We start from the raw sequence: 27,888 nt of genomic DNA, 5'->3' as shown, positions 1-27,888 counted from the left end.
CTATCCAGGTCTGTTCCCAAACAATTTGAACTTCTACTTTTAAAAATCCACCTCTCTAAAAACAAGTCTCTCACCGTTGCCGCCTGCTATAGACCACCCTCTGCCCCCAGCTGTGCTCTGGACACTATATGTGAACTGATTGCCCCCCATCTATCTTCAGAGCTCGTGCTGCTAGGCGACCTAAATTTGAACATGCTCAACACCCCAGCCACCCTACAATCTAAGCTTGATGCCCTCAATCTCACACAAATTATCAATGAACCTACCAGGTACCACCCCAATTCCGTAAACACGGGTACCCTCATAGATATCATCCTAACAAACTTGCCCTCCAAATACACCTCTGCTGTTTTCAACCAAGATCTCAGCGATCACTGCCTCATTGCCTGCATCCGTAATGGGTCAGTGGTCAAACGACCTCCACTCATCACTGTCAAACGCTCCCTGAAACACTTCAGCGAGCAGGCCTTTCTAATCGACCTGGCCGGGGTATCCTGGAAGGATATTGATCTCATCCCGTCAGTAGAGGATGCCTGGTCATTTTTTAAAAATGCCTTCCTCACCATCTTGAATAAGCATGCCCCATTCAAGAAATTTAGAACCAGGAACAGATATAGCCCTTGGTTCTCTCCTGACCTGACTGCCCTTAACCAACAGAAAAACATCCTATGGCGTTCTGCATTAGCATCGAACAGCCCCCGTGATATGCAACTTTTCAGGGAAGCCAGAAACCAATATACACAGGCAGTTAGAACAGCCAAGGCTAGCTTTTTCAAGCAGAAATTTGCTTCCTGCAACACAAATTCAAAAAAGTTCTGGGACACCGTAAAGTCCATGGAGAATAAGAACACCTCCTCCCAGCTTCCAACCGCTCTGAAGATAGGAAACACTGTCACCACCGACAAATCCACTATAATTGAGAATTTCAATAAGCATTTTTCTACGGCTGGCCATGCTTTCCACCTGGCTACCCCTACCCCGGACAACAGCACTGCCCTCCCCTCTGCTACTCGCCCAAGCCTTCCCCATTTCTCTTTCTCCCAAATACAGTCAGCTGATGTTCTTAATGAGCTGCAAAATCTGGACCCTTACAAATCAGCCGGGCTAGATAATCTGGACCCTTTCTTTCTAAAACTATCTGCTGAAATTGTTGCCACCCCTATTACTAGCCTCTTCAACCTCTCTTTCGTGTCGTCTGAGATCCCCAAAGATTGGAAAGCAGCTGCGGTTATCCCCCTCTTCAAAGGGGGGGACACCCTTGACCCTAACTGCTACAGACCTATATCTATCCTACCCTGCCTTTCTAAGGTCTTCGAAAGCCAAGTCAACAAACAGATTACCGACCATTTCGAATCACACCACACCTTCTCCGCTATGCAATCTGGTTTCAGAGCTGGTCATGGGTGCACCTCAGCCACGCTCAAGGTCATAAACGATATCGTAACCGCCATCGATAGAAAACAATACTGTGCAGCCGTATTCATTGACCTGGCCAAGGCTTTTGACTCTGTCAATCACCACATCCTCATTGGCAGACTCGACAGCCTTGGTTTCTCTAATGATTGCCTCGCCTGGTTCACCAACTACTTCTCTGATCGAGTTCAGTGTGTCAAATCGGAGGGTCTGTTGTCCGGGCCTCTGGCAGTCTCTATGGGGGTGCCACAGGGTTCAATTCTTGGACCGACTCTCTTCTCTGTTTACATCAATGATGTCGCTCTTGCTGCTGGTGATTCTCTGATCCACCTCTACGCAGACGACACTATTCTGTATACTTCTGGCCCTTCTTTTGACACTGTGTTAACAACCCTCCAGGCGAGCTTCAATGCCATACAACTCTCCTTCCGTGGCCTCCAACTGCTCTTAAATACAAGTAAAACCAAATGCATGCTCTTCAACCGATCGCTGCCTGCTCCTGCCCGCCTGTCCAACATCACTACTTTGGACGGCTCTGACTTAGAATATGTGGACAACTACAAATACCTAGGTGTCTGGTTAGACTGTAAACTCTCCTTCCAGACCCACATCAAACATCTCCAATCCAAAGTCAAATCTAGAATTGGCTTCCTATTCCGCAACAAAGCATCCTTTACTCATGCTGCCAAACATACCCTTGTAAAACTGACCATCCTACCAATCCTCGACTTCGGTGATGTCATTTACAAAATAGCCTCCAAAACCCTACTCAATAAATTGGATGCAGTCTATCACAGTGCCATCCGTTTTGTCACCAAAGCCCCATATACTACCCACCACTGCGACCTGTACACTCTCGTTGGCTGGCCCTCGCTTCATACTCGTCGCCAAACCCACTGGTTCCAGGTCATCTACAAGACCCTGCTAGGTAAAGTCCCCCCTTATCTCAGCTCGCTGGTCACCATAGCAGCACCTACCTGTAGCACGCGCTCCAGCAGGTATATCTCTCTAGTCACCCCCAAAACCAATTCTTCCTTTGGACGCCTCTCCTTCCAGTTCTCTGCTGCCAATGACTGGAACGAACTACAAAAATCTCTGAAACTGGAAACACCTATCTCCCTCACTAGCTTTAAGCACCAGCTGTCAGAGCAGCTCATAGATTACTGCACCTGTACATAACCCATCTACAATTTAGCCCAAACAACTACCTCTTTACCTACTGTATTTATTTATTAATTTATTTTGCTCCTTTGCACCCCATTATTTCTGTCTCTACTTTGCACTTTCTTCCACTGCAAACCAACCATTCCAGTGTTTTTTAGTTTTTATTTTACTTGCTGTGTTGTACTCACTTCGCCTCCATGGCCTTTTTATATTTTTATTTATTTATACATATATTTGTTTGCCTTCACCTCCCTTATCTCACCTCACTTGCTCACATTGTATATAGACTTATTTTTTTTCACTGTATTACTGACTATATGTTTGTTTTACTCCATGTGTAACTATGTGTTGTTGTATGTGTCGAACTGCTTTGCTTTATCTTGGCCAGGTCGCAATTGTAAATGAGAACGTGTTCTCAATTTGCCTACCTGGTTAAATAAAGGTTAAATAAAATAAATAAAATAAAAAATCTCTTCTCTCTGTCTCTCTCTCGCATACACACACAGTCCCTTAGTGTTCCCAGCATTCCATTCCAGCTGGTCCTTGTCCATTAGCAAATCAAATCATGTAATGTTAATTACCTCTGTGTTAAATAAAGGTGAAATAAATAAATAAAAAATAGAAAAAAAGAGAGCATGAGAAATAAAGAGGGAGAGAGATCAATACAGCAATAGAAAGGGAAATGTCTTGTCAGAGGCAGGATGGATGTTATGGAGAGTTAGAGGTCTTCTGGCCTCCTCAACCTGTAGACTGCTTTCTCCCATCGTAAACACCCTGTATATAGAGCAGGCCATAGAGGACATTCAATAACATGATGTGACATAAAAGGCTAAACCGCTCAGATACATACATTACCCAACCATACCAGGCTCAGATGACTACTGAATCATCATCCTCTGTAATCTAGTAGTAATATGGTATGTCCCTGTGGGATATTGAGGAAATCAGTGATAGTAATGGCAGATGACTGGATGTGGTTCTGCTATAAAGGAGCAGGTCAGAGAGGTAACGAGAGGTAAGCTAATGATAACACGTGTCACGAAGGATGTTTCACACAGTGAACCCCTCTCGCCTAATAAGTAACGTTGCCCGAGACCTGAAAACTTGTGTTAGTGCCTAGTGCTAATGCCTTTTTAGCTCAAAGGGCATGCAATTATCCAAATGACATTGCGGTTATAAGCTAACACTAGTCACTTACCAATGGTTTACACCACCAATAACAAAGGCAAGCATCATCATTTCATCATATTGAACTTTTATTTAAAACAACAATGACACCTAGGTTAAAAATAAATGTTCTAGTGGGAGGTATTAAAAAAACTGAGGTAACAATTCAAGAGAACAGTTATCTCCAATGAAACAGTTTTAAAATACATCCGTGCATTAAAATGTGAAACAGAGAATGAACGCCACAGGATATACTAGTTAAATAGTGGGATCCTTCACAGGCCAGACAAAATCAGTCAGTTGTTCATAAACTAGCTACATCGTTGTAGAAGTACTGTCGGCTTTAAAATAGTTCAGAGCATCACATAAAACAGAGAATTAGCTCCAAATGCATACATAGGAAATGCTTACCAAGACAGACAGGGGTTAAGTCAGTGCATTATGTGAGGAGTTTGATGTTGGTTTGTTCGCTGGCAAGATTTCCACATTCATTCTACTATAGTCTATATATTAAAAGTGTACATTTTTCAATACCTACACTACCTTTCAAAAGCTTGGGATCACTTAGAAATGTTTTTTGTCCATTAATATAACATCAAATTGATCAGAAATACAGTGTAGAGATTGTTAATGTTGTAAATGATTATTGTAGCTGGAAAAGGCAGATTTTTTATATGGAATATCTACATAGGCCCATTATCAGAAGGCCAAAATCCTGGAGTCGCCTCTTCACTGTTGACGTTGAGACTGGTGTTTTGTGGGTACTATTTAATGAAGCTGTCAGTTGAGGACTTGTGAGGCGTCTGTTTCTCAAACTAGACACACGAATGTACTTGCTCAGTTGTACACCGGGGCCTCCCACTCCTCTTTCTATTCTAGTTAGAGCCAGTTTAAGCTGTTCTGTGAAGGGAGTAGTACACAGCGTTGTATGAGATCTTCAGTTTCTTGGCAATTTCTCGTATGGAGTAGCCTTCATTTCGCAAAACAAGAATAGACTGACGAGTTTCAGAAGAAAGATCTTTGTTTCTGGCCATTTTGAGCCTGTAACTGAACCCACAAATGTTGATGCTCCACATACTCAACTAGTCTATAGGACAGTTTTATTGCTTCTTTATAAAATCAGGACAACAGTTTTCAGCTGTGCTAACATAATTGCAAAAGGGTTTTCGAATGATCAATTAGACCTTTTAAAATGCTCAACTTGGATTAGCTAACACAACGTGTCATGGGAACACAGGAGTGATGTTTGCTGATAATGGGCCTCTGCACGCCTATATAGATATTCCATTCCAGCTACAATAGTCATTTACAACATTAACAATGTCTACACTGTACTTCTGATCAATTTGATGTTATTTAAATGGGATTTTTTTTTTGCTTTTCTTTCAAAAACAAGGACATTTCTAAGTGACCCCAAACTTTTAAACGGCAGGAATGTTCCAGTATAATGTTTAACAGACATGTTTACGACCGCACTCTCAAAAGACTATCTAAGTAACATGTTATCTCTAATGTTAAGATCTCTTAGAACTCATTCTGGTCTACACACTACTTGTTATATGTTTAATAGCTGTATTTGCTTCCCGAGGTAATGCCTAGGCTTTAGCTCAACAGGCTAGAAGATCCAGCTGGTTTTAAGAATGGAAAACGGACAAAATATACATTGTTCTTCATTTCACCATAGGTTTTCATAGGAGTCCATATTATCTAAATGTCTATGGAGATCTTGTCCCCCGTGAGTCCATAATCTAACCGTCTCCTCCCCTCCAATAGGAAGGTAAGCACCGTTGTCCAGCGTTGTCCTAGCGACCGTGGCCGAGTCTCGCAGGTAGGTTTGAAGTAGGTGGTAGTTCCAATGGCGATGGCGTCAAACTGTTCCGTCAACAACCACACCTCCCAAAGGATTGTCAGAACGTTCATTATCGTCAAGGAGACCACCCAGAACTGTGCAGCTACTGCCCTAACCAATGACTGGTCCTCAAGGGACACCACGACCACATACAGGTGGTAAGTTGCCACGGCAATGAAAAGGAGGTGTGCTGTGGCCATGGAGAGGATAAAGATGATGAAGAGGCGGTGGTTGCCACCGCCAACACAGCGGTTCAGGAACAGGCAGTGGTGGTCGTAATCCCTCACACACACATCACACAATTTACAGTGTTTAGTATGGTCTGGCTGGAACAACTAGATGGAGAGAGAGGGAATAGCAGTGACAAACACTTATCTTTTCTATAATCATATCATATATAAAAACTATATGTTTTAAGTGACATAGTGTTGGCAATTCCCCAACAATTAAGGAAATTTAAATAAGCAAGCCTACCCTAAATTTGACATATGAACAATAGCTACTGCTATTGATGTGCATACACTGTACAATTTGAGTTGAGTCAACTTTTTAAAAATCAAGGCAACCAGCTGCAACACGATTTCTAGTTTACTTTGGGGCAGGAAAGGTCTGCTTACATACACTCCTGAGTTGCCTCAACACATTTGCCAAAGTTGAGTCAACTAGAAATGTCAGAATGCCAAAAATCTTTGTAAAAGAAAACTGCTGAATGGATCGAGGCGTTGTTTGATGAGCATTTAGGGAATGTAGTTCTCTGTGGATGTGCACAGTTTCGTTCAAGAATATTGAGGATTGACGAGTCAACTTAACATGCATTGCCCAATCAACACTTACTATAGTGGGGACTATAGTCGCCACTATAATACCATGACAAAAGGAGGGCAGGATAAACTGGCCACAACTAAATTCTCAGCTGGAACACTAACTTAAACTTGCTCTCCTCATGTTACAGTAGATACAGAACCTCTGTCTGTTTCAACTCATAATAAAGATTGATTGACTGGTTCTCCTCACCTCACAGTAGATGCAGAACCTCTGAGGATTCTGGTTGTTCTCCAGCAGGTCTGTTATGGAGGAGTAGCGAGGATCTGCATCTCCCGGTCCCAACTCTCCAGGATCCTGGGTTAGAACCATCCAGAACAAGACCAGAACCACAGAGAACTGGACCAGCGACACATGACCCAGAACACCATCACCCCACAAGCGTCACAGCGGGTTAAGACTCAACCAACATTATAAACTGGGTCGTTCGAGCCCTGAATGCTGATTGGCTGACAGCCGTGGTATATCAGACCATATACCACGAGTATGACAAAACATTTATTTTACTGCTGTAATTACGTTGGTAACCAGTTTATAAGAGCAATAAGGCCCCTCGGATGTTTGTGGTATACGGCCAATATACCACAGCTAAGGGCTGTATCAAGGCACTCTGCGTTGCGTCATGCATAAGAACAGCCCTTAGCCGTGGTATATTGGCCATATACCACACCCCCTTGTGCATTATTGCTTAAATATACTACATGTAGGCTACATACATATGATGTATGATGGATAGTCAGTGTAAAATATATTCATCATGATTCAGCTACAGAATAATTGACCACAACTTCCAGTAACTACAGTCACTAGCAAGGTTTGCAATTTGATGTGGTTAAAGCCACAGTCTTCATCAGGCATTCAATGTATGTGAAAAGTATATACTTTGTAATAGAATTAGGCAGTACACGATATTAGGTCATATACTATCACTGTAATATAAAGGATATTAGGCGGTAGTATTCTGTAGTAGAAGCAGACTAGAGAGTGGAACAATCCAGCTATCACAGTCCCTAGGTAGACGGGGTTGGCCAACCTGCAACACAACATAGGACAGGTAATGGAACAAAGACCAATACAATGGATGAATTTACTGTATAGTGCAGATACACACATAGTTAGCACACACACACACACAGTGTTTATACCTCTGGTAGGTCGTCATGCGGTGGAACTGGGAAAATATACTCCTGGCCAGCCAGGGGAAGAGGACGGCGCACGTTATCCCTCCGTAGCCCCCCAACATTGTTGCGATAATCAGAATAGCTCCTCCAATCAGACATGGGAAGAATAACGTCCAGTAGTAAAGGACTGGATGCATGCACGCGCAAACACACACACCCAGAGAGAGAGACGCACGCATACACGCACACACACAATTATACAGTGAAACACAATTCAATGTCATACAATGTTCATTACAGTTAAACTTATCACAGCCTCAGCACTTACGGTGGGACTCGTCCGGTTTGTTGAATGGTGGCTCCCTCATGTAGCGGGTCAGTAGTTTGGTCAGCTGCAAGTGTCTGTGGAAATACAACCCCAACATAATAGAGATGGTTAAAATGTTAAAGTGATGTTCCAGGTGACGGTATGGCAATGGGACAGTTAGATGTACAGAAGGCGTTGACAGTGTTATATATTCCTGGGTTGTATTCATTAGGTTACACAATGGAAAAGTTTTTTTAAATGTTTCACAAGATGAAAATAAAAATTACATTTTGGTCAGTTTTCTTCCGTTTTGTGCCTAATGAACAAAACCAATTTGAAGGTAAATGTTATAGATATTGGGACCCACCTGAATGTCTTTCCCTGCCTGCAGAGGTCCAGAGGCGTGTGTCCGCTATAGGTCTTCAAGTGTAGCATCCTGAAGCCGGATCTCTGTAACAGCGTCCAACACACCTCTACACAGCCCCTCTCAGCTGCCACATGGACCGCTGTCAACCCATCCTCATCCACAGTCTCCACCATACACCTCTGCCACACATACAAACAAAAAATACTTTAAAACAGTGCAGCAACAATCCTAAAAAGATAAAGGATACTACTGCCGAGGGCTCCTTCGGGCTCCAGATCTTTTAGCAAAGAGCGCATGTCACAGAGATTAGAGGTCAACCGATTATGATTTTTCAACGCCGATACCGATTATTGGAGGACCAAAAAAAGCCGATACCGATACCGATTATTGGAGGACAACAATACTGAATGAACACTTATTTTAACTTAATGTAATACATCAATAAAATCAATTTAGCCTCAAATAAATAATGAAACATGTTCAATTTGGTTTAAATAATGCAAAAACAAAGTGTTGGGGAATAAAGTAAAAGTGAAATATGTGCCATTTAAGAAAGCTAACGTTTAAGTTCCTTGCTCAGAACATGAGAACATATGAAAGCTGGTGGTTCCTTTTAACATGAGTCTTCAATATTCCCAGGTAAGAAGTTTTAGGTTGTAGTTATTATAGGAATTATAGGACTATTTCTCTCTATACGATTTGTAATTCATATACCTTTGACTATTGGATGTTCTTATAGGCACTTTAGTATTGCCAGTGTAACAGTATAGCTTCCGTCCCTCTCCTCGCTCCTACCTGGGCTCTAACCAGGAACACATCGACAACAGCCACCCTCGAAGCAGCGTTACCCATGCAGAGCAAGGGGAACAACTACTCCAAGTCTCAGAGCGAGTGACGTTTGAAACGCTATTAGCGCGCACCCCGCTAACTAGCTAGCCATTTCCCATCGATTACACCAGCCTAAACTCGGGAGTTGATAGGCTTGAAGTCATAAACAGCGCAATGCTTGAAGCACATCGACGAGCTGCTGGCAAAACGCACAAAAGTGCTGTTTGAATGAATGCTTACGAGCATGCTGGTGCCTACCATCGCTCAGTCAGACTGCTCTATCAAATCATAGACTTAATTATAACATAATAACACACGGAAATATGAGCCTTAGGTCATTAATATGGTCGAATCCGGAAACTATCATCTCGAAAACAAAACGTTTATTCTTTCAGTGAAATACGGAACCGTTACGTATTTTATCTAACGGGTGGCATCCATAAGTCTAAATATTCCTGTTACATTGCACAACCTTCAATGTTATGTCATAATTACGTAAAATTCTGGCAAATTAGTTCGCAACGAGCCAGGTGGCCCAAACTGTTGCATATACCCTGGCTCTGCGTGTAATAAACGCAAGAGAAGTGACACAATTCCACCTAGTTAATATTGCCTGCTAACCTGGATTTCTTTTAGCTAAATATGCAGGTTTAAAAATATCTACTTCTGTGTATTGATTTTAAGAAAGGCATTGATGTTTATGGTTAGGTACAGTCGTGCGACGATTGTGCTTTTTTCGCAAATGCGCTTTTGTTAAATCATCCCCCGTTTGGCGAAGTTGGCTGTCTTTGTTAGGAAGAAATAGTCTTCACACAGTTTGCAATGAGCTAGGCGGCCCAAACTGCTGCATATACCCTGACTTTGTTGCAAGAGAAGTGACACCATTTTTCCTAGTTAAAAGAAATTCATGTTAGCAGGCAATATTAACTAAATATGCAGGTTTAAAAATATATACTTGTGTATTGATTTTAAGAAAGGCATTGATGTTTATGGTTAGGTACACGTTGGAGCAACGACAGTCCTTTTTCGCGAATGCCACCGCATCGATTATATGCAACGCAGGACACGCTAGATAAACTAGTAATATCATCAACCATGTGTAGATAACTAGTGATTATGATTGATTGATTGATTGTTTTTTATAAGAAACGTTTAATGCTAGCTAGCAACTTACCTTGGCTTCTTACTGCATTCGCGTAACAGGCAGGCTCCTCGTGGAGTGCAATGTAATCAGGTGGTTAGAGCGTTGGACTAGTTAACCGTAAGGTTGCAAGATTGAATCCCCGAGCTGACAAGGTAAAAATCTGTCGTTCTGCCTCTGAACAAGGCAGTTAACCCACCGTTACTAGGTCGTCATTGAAAATAAGAATGTGTTCTTAACTGACTTGTCTAGTTAAATAAAGGTGTCCAAAAATACCGATTTATGATTGTTATGAAAACTTGAAATCGGCCATTCCGATTAATCGGTCGACCTCTAACAGAGATTCAGCACCATTCTACTGGACAGCGACGTCCACTAGAAAGTCAGCACCACATAACCGAGGACAGTGACCATCTCAAGTGCAGTCAGTCGTCACCAAGAGAGGACACGATAAGTATGCAATTGAGATTCTCCATCCCTTCACTGATTTGAATAATAAATATGGTATAATAAATATGGTGAAAACTCCCAATTGCCCATGCCTCCACAAATGCAATGCTTTTAGGAGAAAGGAGATATTATTAGTACACGACCCACAACCTTACATGCCCTGTTCGTAAGAGATAATGTGATTTGAGGAACGGAACTCTAAGGGAAACTCCATAGCAAAACTCCCCAATAGAAGTGAAACATGAACGTCATCATCAGACTTCCTTACCAAGCAAGTGTGTACGTCTCACCTTTCCTCGGAGCAGGTAACGGACCACCTCAGTGTTGCCAGTATCAGCAGCCAGGTGTAGAGGTGTAACATGGTACATGTCTCCATCACACCACCGAAACATTCCTGTCTCCCACAGGTACTGCATCGCTACACTGGGAGACACAACTCGGGGTTAGAGTGTGTGTGTTTTGATGTGTGTGCATGCGTGTGTATAATAAAAAGCATGAGCTGGAGCACACCCAGAGAAAATTATTTTACGTAGAGGTGCTGACTCTGCGAATTAACAGTAAGCTATAAAAATAAATGAGTGTCGCACACTCTATATACAGTCCCAGTTAAACGTTTGGACACACTTTTTCTTTATTTTTTAAAACTATTTTCTACATTGTAGAATAATAGTGAAGACATCAAAACTATGAAATAAAACATACGGAATCATGTAGTAATCAAAAAAAGTGTTAAACAAATCAAAATATTTGATTTGATCAAAACTTTGAGATTCTTCAAAGTAGCCACCATTTGCCTTTATGAGAGCTTTGCACACTCTTGGCATTCTCAACCATCCTCATGAGGTAGTCACCTGGAATGCATTTCAATTAACAGGTGTGCCTTGTTAAAAGTTCATTTGTAGAATTTCTTTCCTTCTTAATGTGTTTGAGCCAATCAGTTGTGTTGTGACAAGGTAGGGGTGGTAAACAGAAGATAGCCCTATTTGGTAAAAGACCAAGTCCATATTATGGCAAGAACAGCCAAAATAAACAAAGACGACAGTCCATCATTACTTTAAGACATGAAGGTGAGTCATTCCAGAAAATTTCAAGAACCATCAAGCGCTATGATGAAACTGGGTCTCATGAGGACCGCCACAGGAAAGGAAGAGCCAGAGTTGCCTCTGCTGCAGAGGATATGTTTATTAGAGTTAACTGCATGTCAGATTGTAGCCCAAATAAATGCTTCACAGAGTTCAACTGTTCAAAGGAGACTGCGTGAATCAGGCCTTCATGATCGAATAGATGAAAAGAAACCATTACTAAAGGACACCAATAATAAAAAGAGACTTGCTTGGTCCAAGAAACATGAGCAATGGACATTAGACCGGTGTAAATCTGTCCAAATTTTAGATTTTTGGTTCCAACAGCCGTGTCTTTGTGAGACGCAGAGTACAGTGGTTTCTCCTTTCAAAGTTGCGTCATACTGCGGTACACCTTGCGGGCTGCTGCAGCATTCTGTGGCACATTATTTATTTGTCAGCCATTTTTCTGTTAACTTCTTATGGCTGCAGGCGCAGTATTGAGTAGCTTGGATGAAAGGTGCCCAGAGGTGCCCATAGGAAACTGCCTGCGCCTCAGTCCCAGTTGCTAATATATGCATATTATTATTAGTATTGGATATAAAACACTGAAGTTTCTAAAACTGTTTGAATGATGTCTGTGAGTAAAACAGAACTCATATGGCAGGCAAAAACCTGAGAAGAAATCCAAACAGGAAGTGGGAAATCTGAGGTTGGTCGATTTTCAACCCTGCCCCTATTGAATACACAGTGGGATATGGATCTTTTTGCACTTCCTATGGCTTCCACTAGATGTCAACAGTCTGTAGAACCTTGTCTGATGCCTCTACTGTGAAGTGGGGCCGAAGGAGACAGGACTTAGTCAGGTCTGCCATGAGGTGACCATGCTGTGACCATGCGCGTTCACATGAGAGGGAGCTCTGTTCAATCGCACATCTGAAGTCAATGGTATTCTCCGGTTGGAACGTTATTCAAGATTTATGTTAAAAACATTCTAAAGATTGATTCAATACATCGTTTGACATGTTTCTACTGACTGTTAAGGAACTTTTTGACATTTCGTCTGCTTTTAGTGAACGCACTTCCTAACTTTGTTTACCAAACATGCTAACAAAAATAGCTATTTTGACATAATTGATGGACATTACCGAACCAAACAAACATTTCTTGTGGAAGTGGGAGTCCTGGGAGTGCATTCCGACGAAGATCAGCAAAGGTAAGTGAAGATTTATAATACTATTTATGAGTTTTGTTGACTGCACAATTTGGCAGGTAACTGTATGGCTTCCTTTTGTGGCTGAACGCTGTTCTCAGATTATTGAATATTGTGCTTTTGCCGTAAAGCTTTTTGAAATCTGACACAGCGGTTGCATTAAGAACAAGTGTATCTTTAATTCATTGTAAAACATGTATCTTTTATCAAAGTTTATGATAAGTATTTATGTTATTTGACGTGGCTCTCTGCAATTTCTCCGGATATTTTGGAGGCATTTCTGAACATGGCACCAATGTAAACTGAGGTTTTTGGATATAAATATGAACTTTATCGAACAACACATACATGTATTGTGTAACATGAAGTCCTCTGAGTGTCATCTGATGAAGATCATCAAAGGTTAGTGATTAATTTGATCTCTATTTCTGCTTTTTGTGACTCCTGTCTTTGGCTGGAAAAATGGCTGTGTTTTTCTGTGATTTTGGTGACCTAACATAATCGTTTGTGGTGCTTTCGCTGTAAAGCCTATTTGAAATCGGAACTTTGGTGGGATTAACAACAAGATTACCTTTAAAATGGTATAAGATGCATGTATGTTTGAGGAATTTTAATTATGAGATTTCTGTTGTTTGAATTTGGCGCCTTGCACAACTGGCTGTTGTCATATCATCCCGTTAACGGGATTGCATCCATAAGAAGTTTTAATGCAAGTTATTGCTAGTTTGACCACCAGAGGGCATCTTTGAGAATCATTTTATAGTCTTCTGTATTGGCATTAACAGAGAATTTAAAACCTTTTTCTAATAACATAGTATATGGGATTGATTTTAAGACATTTGGCTTAATACATTTGTTTAATATTATGGTGTTTCTATTCAGAGAAAAACAAAACCCTCAGGGTTTCCATTTGAATGGAATGGAAAATATGGCGCTGTACAACAGGAGGAAGGAGTAGGCTATCCTTGTAAATAAGAATTTGTTCTTAACTGACTTACCTAGTTAAATAAAGGTTCAATTTAAAAAAATGCTGGCAACCGCAGTGCAATCAATAGGAGGTGAAGAGTGGCTGGTGCTGAAAATATAGCTAACTTGTTATGCAAGTGTTGCACACCAACAGATGCAGAAAACCTACACCAGTCGAGCAATTCATTTCAAGAATAATCTTCATGTTGACTGAATATAAGCAGGTGATGTTTGCTAAATAATCAAGTTAGGTTTTCTCCAGAAATAAATATTTATAAATAACAAACTGGCTTTATTTACAAATTAGTGAGAATGTCTCACCCCATGTTCAAGAATTGCCTTTTTCTCACTCACTCTAGGTTAAATGAAAACGAAATCTCCAAAATATCGTTACTTTTTAAACAAAGCGATTTATTATATTTATTGTTATTAATTCATTAAGAATGATATAAAACCCCCTTAGATATTCTCAGATATTCTCACAGATCCTAACGGAAAATGCCCCTTAGATATTAATATAGAGTCCTGCAATCCTCTAAATGTAATTATTGGCGGAGAGTCACATCATTGAAAAAATATTTTCCGATATACTGTAGGCCTACCATAGGCCATATGAGTCTCACTACTGTTGAGTAATGTGCTGTTAAAAATAGTGTAGGTCTTATTTATTTAAAGAGCATATTGAAGTTAGAAGCAAAAACCTACAACTATTTTAGCACCGTTTCGCTCTGCTCTGAGGCAAGCATGGGGACTGGTCTTGATAAATCAATGAGATTTAAATGTTCACTTTATCTCTGTTTGAGTATTGGTTAGACAAGAATTAGAACATTCAGGTGCAAAAATTTTATGCTCTTAGTGTAACCTTTATTTAACTAGGCAAGTCAGGTAAGACCAAATTCATATTTACAATGAAGGCCTACGCCGGCCCAACCCGGATGACGCTGGGCCAATTGTGCGCCGCCTTATGGCACTCCCAATCACGGTCCGATGTGATAGAGCCTGAATTCGAACCAGGGACTGTATTAAAGCCTCTTGCACCTAAATGCAGTGCCTTAGACCGCTGCGCTACTTGGGAGCCATGACCCCAAAATAATAATAATAATAATAATAATAATATTATATATATACAGTGGGGAGAACAAGTATTTGATACACTGCCGATTTTGAAGGTTTTCCTACTTACAAATCATGTAGAGGTCTGTAATTTTTATCATAGGTACACTTCAACTGTGAGAGACGGAATCTAAAACAAAAATCCAGAAAATCACATTGTATTTTTAAGTAATTACTTTGCATTTTATTGCGTGACATAAGTATTTGATAACCTACCAACCAGTAAGAATTCCGGCTCTCACAGACCTGTTAGTTTTTCTTTTAGAAGCCCTCCTGTTCTCCACTCATTACCTGTATTAACTGCACCTGTTTGAACTTGTTACCTGTATAAAAGACACCTGTACACACACTCAATCAAACAGACTCCAATCTCTCCACAATGGCCAAGACCAGAGAGCTGTGTAAGGACATCAGGGATAAAATTGTAGACCTGCACAAGGCTGGGATGGGCTACAGGACAATAAGCAAGCAGCTTGGTGAGAAGGCAACAACTGTTGGCGCAATTATTAGAAAATGGAAGAAGTTGAAGATGACGGTCAATCACCCTCGGTCTGGGGCTCCATGCAAGATCTCACCTCGTGGGGCATCAATGATCATAAGGAAGGTGAGGGATCAGCCCAGAACTACGCGGCAGGACCTGGTCAATGACCTGAAGAGAGCTGGGACCACAGTCTCAAAGAAAACCATTAGTAACACACTACGCCGTCATGGATTGAAATCCTGCAGCGCACGCAAGGTCCCCCTGCTCAAGCCAGCGCATGTCCAGGCCCGTCTGAAGTTTGCCAATGACCATCTGGATGATCCAGAGGAGGAATGGGAGAAGGTCATGTGGTCTGATGAGACAAAAATAGAGCTTTTTGGTCTAAACTCCACTCGCCGTGTTTGGAGGAAGAAGAAGGTTGAGTACAACCCCAAGAACACCCTCCCAACCGTGAAGCATGGAGGTGGAAACATAATTATTTGGGGATGCTTTTCTGCAAAGGGGACAGGACGACTGCACCGTATTGAGGGGAGGATGGATGGGGCCATGTATCGCGAGATCTTGGCCAAAAACCTCCTTCCCTCAGTAAGAGCATTGAAGATGGGTCGTGGCTGGATCTTCCAGCATGACAACGACCCAAAACACACAGCCAGGGCAACTAAGGAGTGGCTCCGTAAGAAGCATCTCAAGGTCCTGGAGTGGCCTAGCCAGTCTCCAGACCTGAACCCAATAGAAAATCTTTGGAGGGAGCTGAACGTCCGTATTGCCCAGCGACAGCCCCGAAACCTGAAGGATCTGGAGAAGGTATGTATGGAGGAGTGGGCCAAAATCCCTGCTGCAGTGTGTGCAAACCTGGTCAATAACTACAGGAAACGTATGATCTTTGTAATTGCAAACAAAGGTTTCTGTACCAAATATTAAGTTTTGCTTTTCTGATGTATCAAATACTTATGTCATGCAATAAAATGCAAATTAATTACTTAAAAATCATACAATGTGATTTTCTGGATTTTTGTTTTAGATTCCGTCTCTCACAGTTGAAGTGTACCTATGATAAAAATTACAGACCTCTACATGCTTTGTAAGTAGGAAAACCTTCAAAATCGGCAGTGTATCAAATACTTGTTCTCCCCACTGTATATATATATATATACACTGCTCAAAAAAATAAAGGGAACACTTAAACAACACAATGTAACTCAAGTCAATCACACTTCTGTGAAATCAAACTGTCCACTTAGGAAGCAACACTGATTGACAATACATTTCACATGCTGTTGTGCAAATGGAATAGACAACAGGTGGAAATTATAGGCAATTAGCAAGACATCCCCCAATAAAGGAGTGGTTCTGCAGGTGGTGACCATAGACCACTTCTCAGTTTCTATGCTTCCTGGCTGATGTTTTGGTCACTTTTGAATGCTGGCGGTGCTTTCACTCTAGTGGTAGCATGAGACGGAGTCTACAACCCACACAAGTGGCTCAGGTAGTGCAGCTCATCCAGGATGGCACATCAATGCGAGCTGTGGCAAGAAGGTTTGCTGTGTCTGTCAGCGTAGTGTCCAGAGCATGGAGGCGCTACCAGGAGACAGGCCAGTACATCAGGAGACGTGGAGGAGGCCGTAGCAGGGCAACAACCCAGCTGCAGGACCGCTACCTCCGCCTTTGTGCAAGGAGGAGCAGGAGGAGCACTGCCAGAGCCCTGCAAAATGACCTCCAGCAGGCCACAAATGTGCATGTGTCTGCTCAAACGGTCAGAAACAGACTCCATGAGGGTGGTATGAGGGCCCGACGTCCACAGGTGGGGGTTGTGCTTACAGTCCAACACCGTGCAGGAGGTTTGGCATTTGCCAGTGAACACCAAGATTGGCAAATTCGCCACTGGGGCCCTGTGCTCTTCACAGATGAAAGCAGGTTCACACTGAGCACGTGACGAACGTTCTGCTGCCTGCAACATCCTCCAGCATGACCGGTTTGGCGGTGGGTCAGTCATGGTGTGGGGTGGCATTTCTTTGGGGGGCCGCACAGCCCTCCATGTGGTCGCCAGAGGTAGCCTGACTGCCATTAGGTACCGAGATGAGATCCTCAGACCCCTTGTGAGACCATATGCTGGTGCGGTTGGCCCTGGGTTCCTCCTAATGCAAGACAATGCTAGACCTCATGTGGCTGGAGTGTGTCAGCAGTTCCTGCAAGAGGAAGGCATTGATGCTATGGACTGGCCCGCCCGTTCCCCAGACCTGAATCCAATTGAGCACATCTGGGACATCATGTCTCGCTCCATCCACCAACGCCACGTTGCACCACAGACTGTCCAGGAGTTGGCGGATGCTTTAGTCCAGGTCTGGGAGGAGATCCCTCAGGAGACCATCCGCCACCTCATCAGGAGCATGCCCAGGCGTTGTAGGGAGGTCATACAGGCACGTGGAGGCCACACACACTACTGAGCCTCATTTTGACTTGTTTTAAGGACATTACATCAAAGTTGGATCAGCCTGTAGTGTGGTTTTCCACTTTAATTTTGAGTGTGACTCCAAATCCAGACCTCCATGGGTTGATAAATTTGATTTCCATTGATAATTTTTGTGTGATTTTGTTGTCAGCACATTCAACTATGTAAACAAAAAAGTATTTAATAAGAATATTTCATTCATTCAGATCTAGAATGTGTTATTTTAGTGTTCCCTTTGTTTTTTTGAGCAGTGTATATATGCATATTATCGAACAAAACACACAATATATGTATAACATGATGTCCTATGACTGTCATCTGATGAAGTTAATCGAAGGTTAGTGATTCATTTTAACTATATTTCTGCTTTTTCTAACTCCTATTGTTGGCTGAAAAAATGGCTGTGTGTGTTTGTGACTTGGCTCTGACCTAACATAATCATATGTTGTGCTTTCACTGTAAATCATTTTTGAAATCGGACACCATGGGCAGATTAACAAGATGTTTATCTTTCATTTGCTGTATTGGACTTGTTAAAACCTGTTCGGGATAGAGGGCACTATTTTCACTTTGGGGAAAAATCGTGCCCAATTTAAACGGCCTCGTGCTCTATTCTTGCTCGTACAATATGCATATTATTATTACTATTGGATAGAAAACACTCTCAAGTTTCTAAAACCGTTTGAATTATATCTGTGAGTAAAACAGAACTCATTTTGCAGCAAACTTCCTGTCAGAATGTGAAAAATCTCAAATTGAGGCTCTGTTCCAGGCCCTCCCTATCATTTTGCTTGAGATTTATGACTATACATGCACTTCATACGCCTTCCACTAGATGTCAATAGGCTGTGAGAGGTGAAATGGGATCTCTAGCTCTTTCTATGGTGAAAAGAGGCCTCTTGGAATGACAGGACCCCAATTTCCTCTGTTCAGGATGACGCGGGATCGACATCAGCTTTGGCTTCTGAAAAGCTTTCCCTATAGACGTGTAATATCTCCGGCTTTGATTTTATTTGATAAATGTGACAATATCATCGTAAAGTATGTTTTTTCAATATAGTTTAATCAGATTATTGATTTTTTTCGGGAGTTTTTGCGTGTTCCGTTCACTGCGTTTGTTCACGAAGGAGAGTTTAGCGGCACTTGGCTGGTTTTGCTTGCTAATTCGCGAGGGAAAAAGGCCATTCTAAAACCAAACAACGATTGTTCTGGACAAAGGACCACTTGTACAACATTCTGATGGAAGATCATCAAAAGTAGGACCCATTTATGATGTTATTTCATATATCTGTCGAAAATTGTTTACTATTAGTTTGCGCTCAGATTTTGGGCACTCTCTCGCCATAACGTAAGCTGGATGTCGTACTAAAGTTATTTTTAGAATTCTAACATGGCGATTGCATTAAGAACTAGTGTATCTATCATTTCCTATACAACATGTATTTTTTAGTCAAGTTTATGAATAGTTATTTGGTCAGAATAGGTGGGTGTCAGAAAGAGATCCGGACATTCTGGGAAAAAGATGCTACATGTTTACAATGTATAACCACGGAATTCAGCTCTAAATATGCACATTTTCGAACAAACCATATATGTATTGTGTAATATGATGTTATAGGACTGTCATCTGATGGAGTTTGAGAAGGTTAGTGAAAAAATTAATATCTTTTGCTGGTTTATTCGCTATGCTTTTTTGTGCATGCTACCTCTGCTGTGAAAAATGTCTGTGCTTTTTTGTATTTGGTGGTGAGCTAACATAAATATACGTGGTGTTTTCGCTGTAAAACATTTAAAAAATCGGACATGTTGGCTGGATTCACAAGATGTTTATCTTTCATTAGCTGTATTGGACTTGTTAATGTGTGAAGGTTAAATATTTAAAAAAAATATTTTTTGAATTTCGCGCTCTGCCTTTTCAGTGGAATGTGGGAGGAGTGGCGCTAGAGGAACCCCTGTCCTAGACAGGTTTTAATGTGTGAAAGTTAAATATTTCAAAAAAATATATATTGAATTTCGCGCACTGCCTTTTCAGTGGAATGTTGTGGGTGTTCCGCTAGCGGAACCCCGGGGCTAGAAAGGTTAACTAGACTGAGGCAGACCGTCTGATCGCTGTGTAATCCTGAATTCAGAGTCAGAGGTGGAAGTGAGACACACAGAGCTAATTTCTACTAGAAGAGAGAATTAACTTCTTATGGGCAGGTGGGACGGTGGCGTCCCACCAGGCCAACATCCGGTGAAATTGCAGAGCGGGAAATTAAAAAATACCAAATTCAAATACTTAACTTTCTTGAAAATACACTGCTCAAAAAAATAAAGGGAACACTTAAACAACACAATGTAAATCCAAGTCAATCACACTTCTGTGAAATCAAACTGTCCACTTAGGAAGCAACACTGATTGACAATAAATTTCACATGCTGTTGTGCAAATGGAATAGACAAAAGGTGGAAATTATAGGCAATTAGCAAGACACCCCCAATAAAGGAGTGATTCTGCAGGTGGTGACCACAGACCACTTCTCAGTTCCTATGCTTCCTGGCTGATGTTTTGGTCACTTTTGAATGCTGGCGGTGCTCTCACTCTAGTGGTAGCATGAGATGGAGTCTACAACCCACACAAGTGGCTCAAGTAGTGCAGCTCATCCAGGATGGCACATCAATGCGAGCTGTGGCAAGAAGGTTTGCTGTGTCTATCAGCGTAGTGTCCAGAACATGGAGGCGCTACCAGGAGACAGGCCAGTACATCAGGAGACGTGGAGGAGGCCGTAGGAGGGCAAGAACCCAGCAGCAGGACCGCTACCTCCGCCTTTGTGCAAGGAGGAGCACTACCAGAGCCCTGCAAAATGACCTCCAGCATTGAAAATGCAGAGCGCCAAATTCAAATAAATTACTATAAAAATTTAACTTTCTTGAAATCACACATGTAATACACCAAATTAAAGCTACACTTGTTGTGAATCCAGCCAACGTGTCAGATTTCAAAAAGGCTTTACGGCGAAAGCAAACGATGCTATTATCTGAGGACAGCACACCAGCAAACAAACACAGTCAATCATATTTCAACCCTCCAGGCGCGACAAAAAACGCAGAAATAAAGATATATTTAATGCCTTACCTTTGACGAGCTTCTTCTGTTGGCACTCCAATATGCCCCATAAACATCACAATTGGTCCTTTTGTTCGATTAATTCCGTCGAAATATATCCAAAATGTCCATTTATTTGGCGCGTTTGATCCAGAAACACACCGGTTTCAACTCGGGCAACATGACTACAAAATTTCTCATAAGTTACCTGTAAGCTTTGTCCAAACATTTCAAACTACTTTCCTAATACAACTTTAGGTATTTTTTTACGTAAATAATAGCTAAAATTTAAGACGGGACTAACTGTGTTCAATACCAGAGGAAAACAAAGTGTAGCGTGCTTTTCAGGTCACGCGCCTCTATCAAAGAGTACACTTCTCTCTACCCTTGTTCTGAACAGTGCTACTTCTTAATTCTCAAAAGGAAAAACCTCAACCAATTTCTAAAGACTGTTGACATCCAGTGGAAGCGAAAGGAACTGCAAGAAAGTCCCTTAGGAATCTGGGTACCCAATGAAAACCCATTGAAAAGAGTGACCTAAAAAAAAAAAGTCTGAATGGTTTGTCCTCAGGGTTTCGCCTGCCAAATAAGTTCTGTTATACTCACAGACATGATTCAAACAGTTCTAGAAACTTCAGAGTGTTTTCCATCCAAATCTACTAATAATATGCATATCTTAGCTTCTGGGCCTGAGTAGCAGGCAGTTTACTTTGGACACGCTTTTCATCCGGACGTGAAAATGCTGCCCCCTATCCCAAATACGTTTTAACATACACTGAGGTTGGGGTCATTAAAACTCGTTTTTCAAACACTTCACTAATTTCTTGTTAACAAACTATAGTTTTGGCAAGTCGGTTAGGACATCTACTTTGTGCATAACACAAGTAATTTTCCCCAAAAATGTTTAAAGACATTACATTATTTGACTTATAATTCATTGTATGACAATTCCAGTGGGTCAGAAGTTTACATACACTAAGTTGACTGTGCCTTTAAACAGCTTGGAAAATTCCAGAAAATGATGTCTTGGCTTTAGAAGCTTCTGATAGGCTAATTGACATCATTTGAGTCATTTGGAGGTATACCTGTGGATGTATTTTAAGGCCTACCTTCAAACTCAGTGCCTCTTTGCTTGACTTCATGGGAAAATCAAAAGATCTCAGCCAAGACCACAGAAGAAAAAAAAATTGTAGACCTCCACAAGTCTGGTTCATCCTTGGGAGCAATTTCCAAATGCTTGAAGGTAGCATTTTCATCTGTACAAACAATAGTACGCAAGTATAAACACCATGGGACCACGCAGCCGTCATACTGCTCAGGAAGGAGACGCATTCTGCCTCCTAGAGATGAACGTACTTTGGTGCGAAAAGTGCAAATCAATCCCAGAACAACAGCAAAGGACCTTGTGAAGATGCTGGAGGAAACAGGTACAAAAGTATCTATATCCACAGTAAAACGAGTCCTATATCGACATAACCTGAAAGGCCGCTCAGCAAGGAAGAAGCCACTGCTCCAAACCCGCCATAAAAAAGCCAGACTACGGTTTGGAACTGCACATGGGGACAAAAATCGTACTTTTTGGAGAAATGTCCTCTGGTCTGATTAAATAAAAATAGAACTGTTTGGCCATAATGACCATCGTTATGTTTGGAGGAAAAAGAGGGAGACTTGCAAGCCGAAGAACACCATCCCAACCGTGAAGCATGGGGGTGGCAGCATCATGTTGTGGGGGTGCTTTGCTGCAGGAGGTACTGGTGCACTTCACAAAATAGATGGCATCATGAGACAGGAAAATTATGTGGATATATTGAAGCAACATCAGTCAGGAAGTTAAAGCTTGGTCGCAAATGGGTCTTCCAAATGGACAATGACCCCAAGCATACTTCCAAAGTTGTGGCAAAATGGCCTAAGGACAACAAAGTCAAGGTACTGGAGTGGCCATTACAAAGTCCTGACCTCAATCCCATAGAAAATGTGTGGGCAGAACTGAAAAAGTGTGTGCGAGCAAGGAGGCCTACAAACCTGACTCAGTTACACCAGCTCTGTCAGGAGGAATGGGCCAAAATTCACCCAACTTATTGTGGGAAGCTTGTGGAAGGCTACCCGAAACGTTTTACCCAAGTTAAACCATTTAAAGGCAATGCTACCAAATACTAATTGAGTGTATGTAAACTTCTGACCCACTGGGAATGTGATGAAAGAAATAAAAGCTGAAATAAATCATTCTCTCTACTATTATTCTGACATTTTGCATTCTTATAATAAAGTGGTGATAATAACTGACCTAAGACAGGGTCTTTTTACTAGGATTAAATGTCAAGAATTGTGAAAAAGTGAGTTTAAATGTATTTGGCTAAGGTGTATGTAAACTTCTGACTTCAACTGAATTTACACACACACACATTTATTTGTATTTTTTTCCAGAACATTAACCGTGTGTATGTAGATGTGTGTAGGTAGATGCGGAAAGATAGATACAAATTTTTTGTTGCAAGTTGGGGGGGGGGGGGGGGGGGTTTCACACCTAGCCCGGTTATTAACAATTCTTTAGTAAAGGTTGAATAGTCTATTGTTCAGCTAATAGCCCATCCTGCTACATTTGTGAAAAAAATATTATTATTAGTTTTTCCCTTTCCACATGTTTAAGACTCCAATTGCTAAAGTGTCTTTAGCCACAATCGTCCCCAACCCCAATTAATACATTTGGGCACAGTGGATAGCCTGCTGGACTTCGGGCCAGAATGTTGAGGGTTCGAAACCTGCTCCCTGCTTGTTTCATTACATGATTATGCCAGTCTCAGAGCAAATAGCCTGGATTGTTACTTCCATCTCGTTCCTGCTCTCATCCACGTGTCATTCTCCTCTGGAGTGGCTTGCTTGTGGGCGTGCTGGCAGGATGTTTTTATTCTGTATATATGAATTGTAAATCAGCCTTTACTTAAATCATGTTCCTAGATACAATATGTAATCATTGATGTCCCAGTAGCAGGAGTGGTAAACACTGTTGAAGTGTATAATTATAATACATACATGCAGACACAGCACCATTCACAGAATGGAGTTTGATACACCTGGTATTGGAAATGACTGAAAAAACTTGATAAATAGCCAACTTTATGACAACAAAAAAATATGCACAATCGTTTGTCTCTACATTAAATAACATATTCCTCTCAATTGTAAATTTTTTGCTTGACTCGTTATGACGTTATAATTCCTTAAATTAGCTTCCACCGTAATGTTTTGTCAGCCATCTTTGCTGAAGAACATCACCAGGGATGGGTGGCTCGCGTCAAATTCGTCATTGGAACCACTCGATGTGATTGGTCATATAAAAACCTTGGGACCTGTCAACGATTGGGTGCAGAGATGTAGCGGAGTCAGGCGCAGGACACAGGTTTGAGCAAAACAACTGAGTTTACTCGCAATATTCCAATAAGGAAAATACAGACAGAATAACACCTACACGAACCACTAAGACACCAACAATCACGGACAGAACAGAAAGGTATGCCAGAGGGTTAAATAAGGAACATGATATGGGAATTGAAACCAGGTGTGTGTAATACAGACAAAACAAAACGAAAATGAAACATGGATCGGTGGTGACTAGAAAGCCGGTGACGTTGACCGCCGAACGCCACCCGAACAACGAGAGGGGCCGACTTCGGCGGGAGTTGTGACAGTACCCCCCTTCATGCGCGGCTCTAGCAGCGCGCCGACACCGGCCTCGGGGACGACGGGACGCAGGGCGATCCGGGTGGAGACGGTGAAACTCCTGTAGCAATGAAGCATCTAGGATGTCCTCCACCGGTACCCAGCATCTCTCCTCCGGGCCGTACCCCTTCCACTCCACGAGGTACTGAAGGCCCCTCGCCAACGCCTTGAGTCCATGATGGCTCGTACGGTATACGCCGGGACCCCCTCGATGTCCAGAGAGGGCGGAGGAACCTCCCGCACCTCAGACTGCTGGAGCGGACCAGCCACCTCCGGCCCGAGGAGAGACACATGGAACGAGGGGTTAATACGATAATCAGGGGGGAGTTGTAACCTATAACAGACCTCGTTCAGTCTCCTCAGGACTTTAAATGGCCCCACAAACCGCGGACCCAGCTTCCGGCTGCCCCCAGGTGAAGGGGCAGGTTTCGGGTCGAGAGCCAGACCCGGTCCCCCGGTGCATACACCGGGGCCTCACTGCGGTGGCGGTCGGCACTCGCCTTTTGCCACCTGACGGCCCGTTGTAGCCGCACATTGGCAGCGTTCCATGTCTCCTCCGAGTGCCGAAACCATTCATCCACTGCAGGAGCCTCGATCTGGCTCTGATGCCATGGGGCCAGGACCAGCACACACTGAAACGGTGATAGGTTGGTAGAGGAGTGGCGGAGGGAGTTTTGGGCCATCTCTGACCAGGGGATGAAAACCGCTCACTCCCCCGGCCGGTCCTGGCAATAGGACCGCAGAAACCTACCCACATCCTGGTTGACTCTCTCCACCTGCCCGTTACTCTCGGGGTGGAAACCTGAGGTAAGGCTGACTGAGACCCCCAGGCGTTCCATAAACGCACCCCAGACTCTAGACGTGAATTGGGGACCCCGATCAGAAACTATATCCTCAGGCACCCTGTAGTGCCGGAATACGTGGGTGAACAGGGCCTCTGCAGTTTGTAGAGCCGTAGGGAGACCGGGCAAAGGAAGGAGACGGCAGGACTTAGAAAACCGATCCACAACGACCAGGATTGTGGTGTTACCGCGCGACGGGGGAAGATCCGTCACGAAATCCACCGATAGGTGTGACCACGGTCGTTGTGGAACGGGAAGGGGTTGTAATTTCCCTCTGGGCAGATGTCTAGGTGCCTTGCACTGTGCGCATACCGAACAGGAGGAAACATAAACCCTCACGTCCTTAGCTAAAGTGGGCCACCAGTACTTCCCAGCAAGGCAGCGCACCGTCCGACCGATGCAAGGATGACGTGTGAGCCCAACAGATCAAACGATGGCGGACATCAAACGGAACACCCAACTGGACACTGAGGGGGAGTGGGCTCTGCACGTGACGCCCGCTCGATGTCCGCGTCCACCTCCCATACCACCGGTGCCACCAGGCAAGAAGGTGGAATTATGGGAGTGGGATCCGTGGACCACTCCTCTGTATCATACAGCCGGGACAGTGCGTCTGCCTTAACGTTCTGGGAACCTGGTTTGTAGGATAGGGTGAAAACAAAGCAGGTGAAAAACATGGCCCACCTTGCCTGGCGAGGGTTCATTCTCCTCGCCGCCCAGATGTACTCCAGATTGCGGTGGTCAGTCAAAATGAGGAAAGGGTGTTTAGCCCCCTCAAGCCAATGCCTCCATGCCTTCAGAGCCTTGACAACAGCCAACAGCTCCCGGTCCCCCACATCATAGTTTCGCTCCGCCGGGCTGAGCTTCTTCGAATAGAAAGCACAGGGGCGGAGCTTCGGTGGCGTACCCGAGCGCTGAGACAGCACAGGTCCTATCCCAGCCTCGGACGCGTCCACCTCTACTATGAATGCCAAGGAGGGATCAGGATGAGCCAGTACGGGAGCCGAGGTAAACAGAGCCTTCAGGTGACCAAAAGCCCTGTCCGCCCCAGCTGACCACTGCAGTCGCACCCCCCCTTCAGCAAGGAGGTAATGGGAGCCGGTACCTGACCAAAGCCCCGGATAAACCTCCGGTAGTAGTTGGCAAACCCTAAGAACCGCTGCACCTCCTTTACCGTGGTTGGAGTCGGCCAATTACGCATGGCTGAAATGCGGTCATTCTCCACCCCTGACGCGGAAAAGCGGTACCCTACCAAGGAGACGGACTGTTGGAAGAACAGACATTTCTCTGCCTTGACGTATAGGTCATGCTCCAACTGTCGACCAAGCACCCTGCGCACAAGGGACACATGCTCGGCGCGGGTAGCGGAGTATATTAGAATGTCATCTATATACACCACCACGCCCTGCCCGTGCAGGTCCCTGAAAATCTCATCCACAAAGGATTGGAAGACTGATGGAGCATTCATTAACCCATATGGCATGACGAGGTACTCATAGTGCCCAGAAGTGGTGCTAAATGCCGTCTTCCACTCATCTCCTCCCCGGATACGCACCAGTTTGTAAGCGCTCCTGAGGTCCAATTTTGTGAAGAAGCGCGGCCCGTGCAATGACTCTGTCATACTGGCGATGAGAGGTTGCGGGTAACTGTATTTTACCGTAATCTGATTTAAACCTCGATAATCAATACACGAGCGTAAACCTCCATCCTTCTTCTTCACAAAAAAGAAACTCGAGGAGACAGGTGAAGTGGAAGGCCGAATGTATCCCTGTCCCAGAGATTCGGTGACATATGTTTCCATAGCCGCCATCTCCTCCTGTGACAGAGGATACACGTGACTCCTGGGAAGTGCAGCGCCTACCAGGAGATTTATCGCACAATCCCCCTGTCGATGGGGTGGTAATTGAGTCAGGTGAGTGCCAAATCGGCATATTCGGGGGGAATGTGCATGGTGGAAACCTGGATTGGACTTTCCACCGTAGTGGCACCTAAGGAAACACCTACACACCTCCCTGAACACTGACAGGACCATCCCTTGAGAGCCCTCTGTTGCCACAAAATAGTAGGATCACGAGAGGCCAACCAGGGAAGGCCCAACACAACAGGAAACGCAGGAGAGTCGATCAGGAAGAGACTAATTCTCTCCTCGTGACCCCCCTGCGTTAGTAATGGGAGCTGTGACCTCCCTAATTAGCCCCGACCCCAAAGGACGACTATCTAAGGCATGTACAGGGAAGGGAACATCAACAGGAACAATTGGAATCCCTAATCTATGTGCCAAGGAGCGGTCAATAAAGTTCCCAGCTGCGCCTGAATCTACTAGCGCCTTATG

At 43.3% G+C, this 27,888-nt stretch overlaps 1 protein-coding gene across 1 annotated transcript in view; it reads right to left on the bottom strand.

Moving 5' to 3' along the window:
• Positions 1-3,811: 3,811 nt before the first annotated feature.
• Positions 3,812-27,888, bottom strand: part of LOC139570615 (uncharacterized) — a 42,005-nt gene continuing 17,928 nt past the window's right edge. The window contains exons 4-10 of the mRNA XM_071392626.1: positions 10,920-11,052; positions 8,211-8,389; positions 7,865-7,938; positions 7,561-7,723; positions 7,363-7,448; positions 6,608-6,798; positions 3,812-5,928 (exon numbers count right to left, since the gene is read on the bottom strand). Coding sequence (XP_071248727.1) covers positions 5,452-5,928; positions 6,608-6,798; positions 7,363-7,448; positions 7,561-7,723; positions 7,865-7,938; positions 8,211-8,389; positions 10,920-11,052 — 1,303 coding nt within the window. The 3' untranslated portion in view covers positions 3,812-5,451. The remainder of the gene's footprint in view (positions 5,929-6,607; positions 6,799-7,362; positions 7,449-7,560; positions 7,724-7,864; positions 7,939-8,210; positions 8,390-10,919; positions 11,053-27,888) is intronic.

This window comes from Salvelinus alpinus, chromosome 3 (genome assembly GCF_045679555.1).
Source record: "Salvelinus alpinus chromosome 3, SLU_Salpinus.1, whole genome shotgun sequence".
Lineage (NCBI taxonomy): Eukaryota > Metazoa > Chordata > Actinopteri > Salmoniformes > Salmonidae > Salvelinus > Salvelinus alpinus.
The sequence above is the reverse complement of the archived record's forward strand: the minus strand, read 5'-3'. Positions and strand labels throughout refer to the sequence as shown.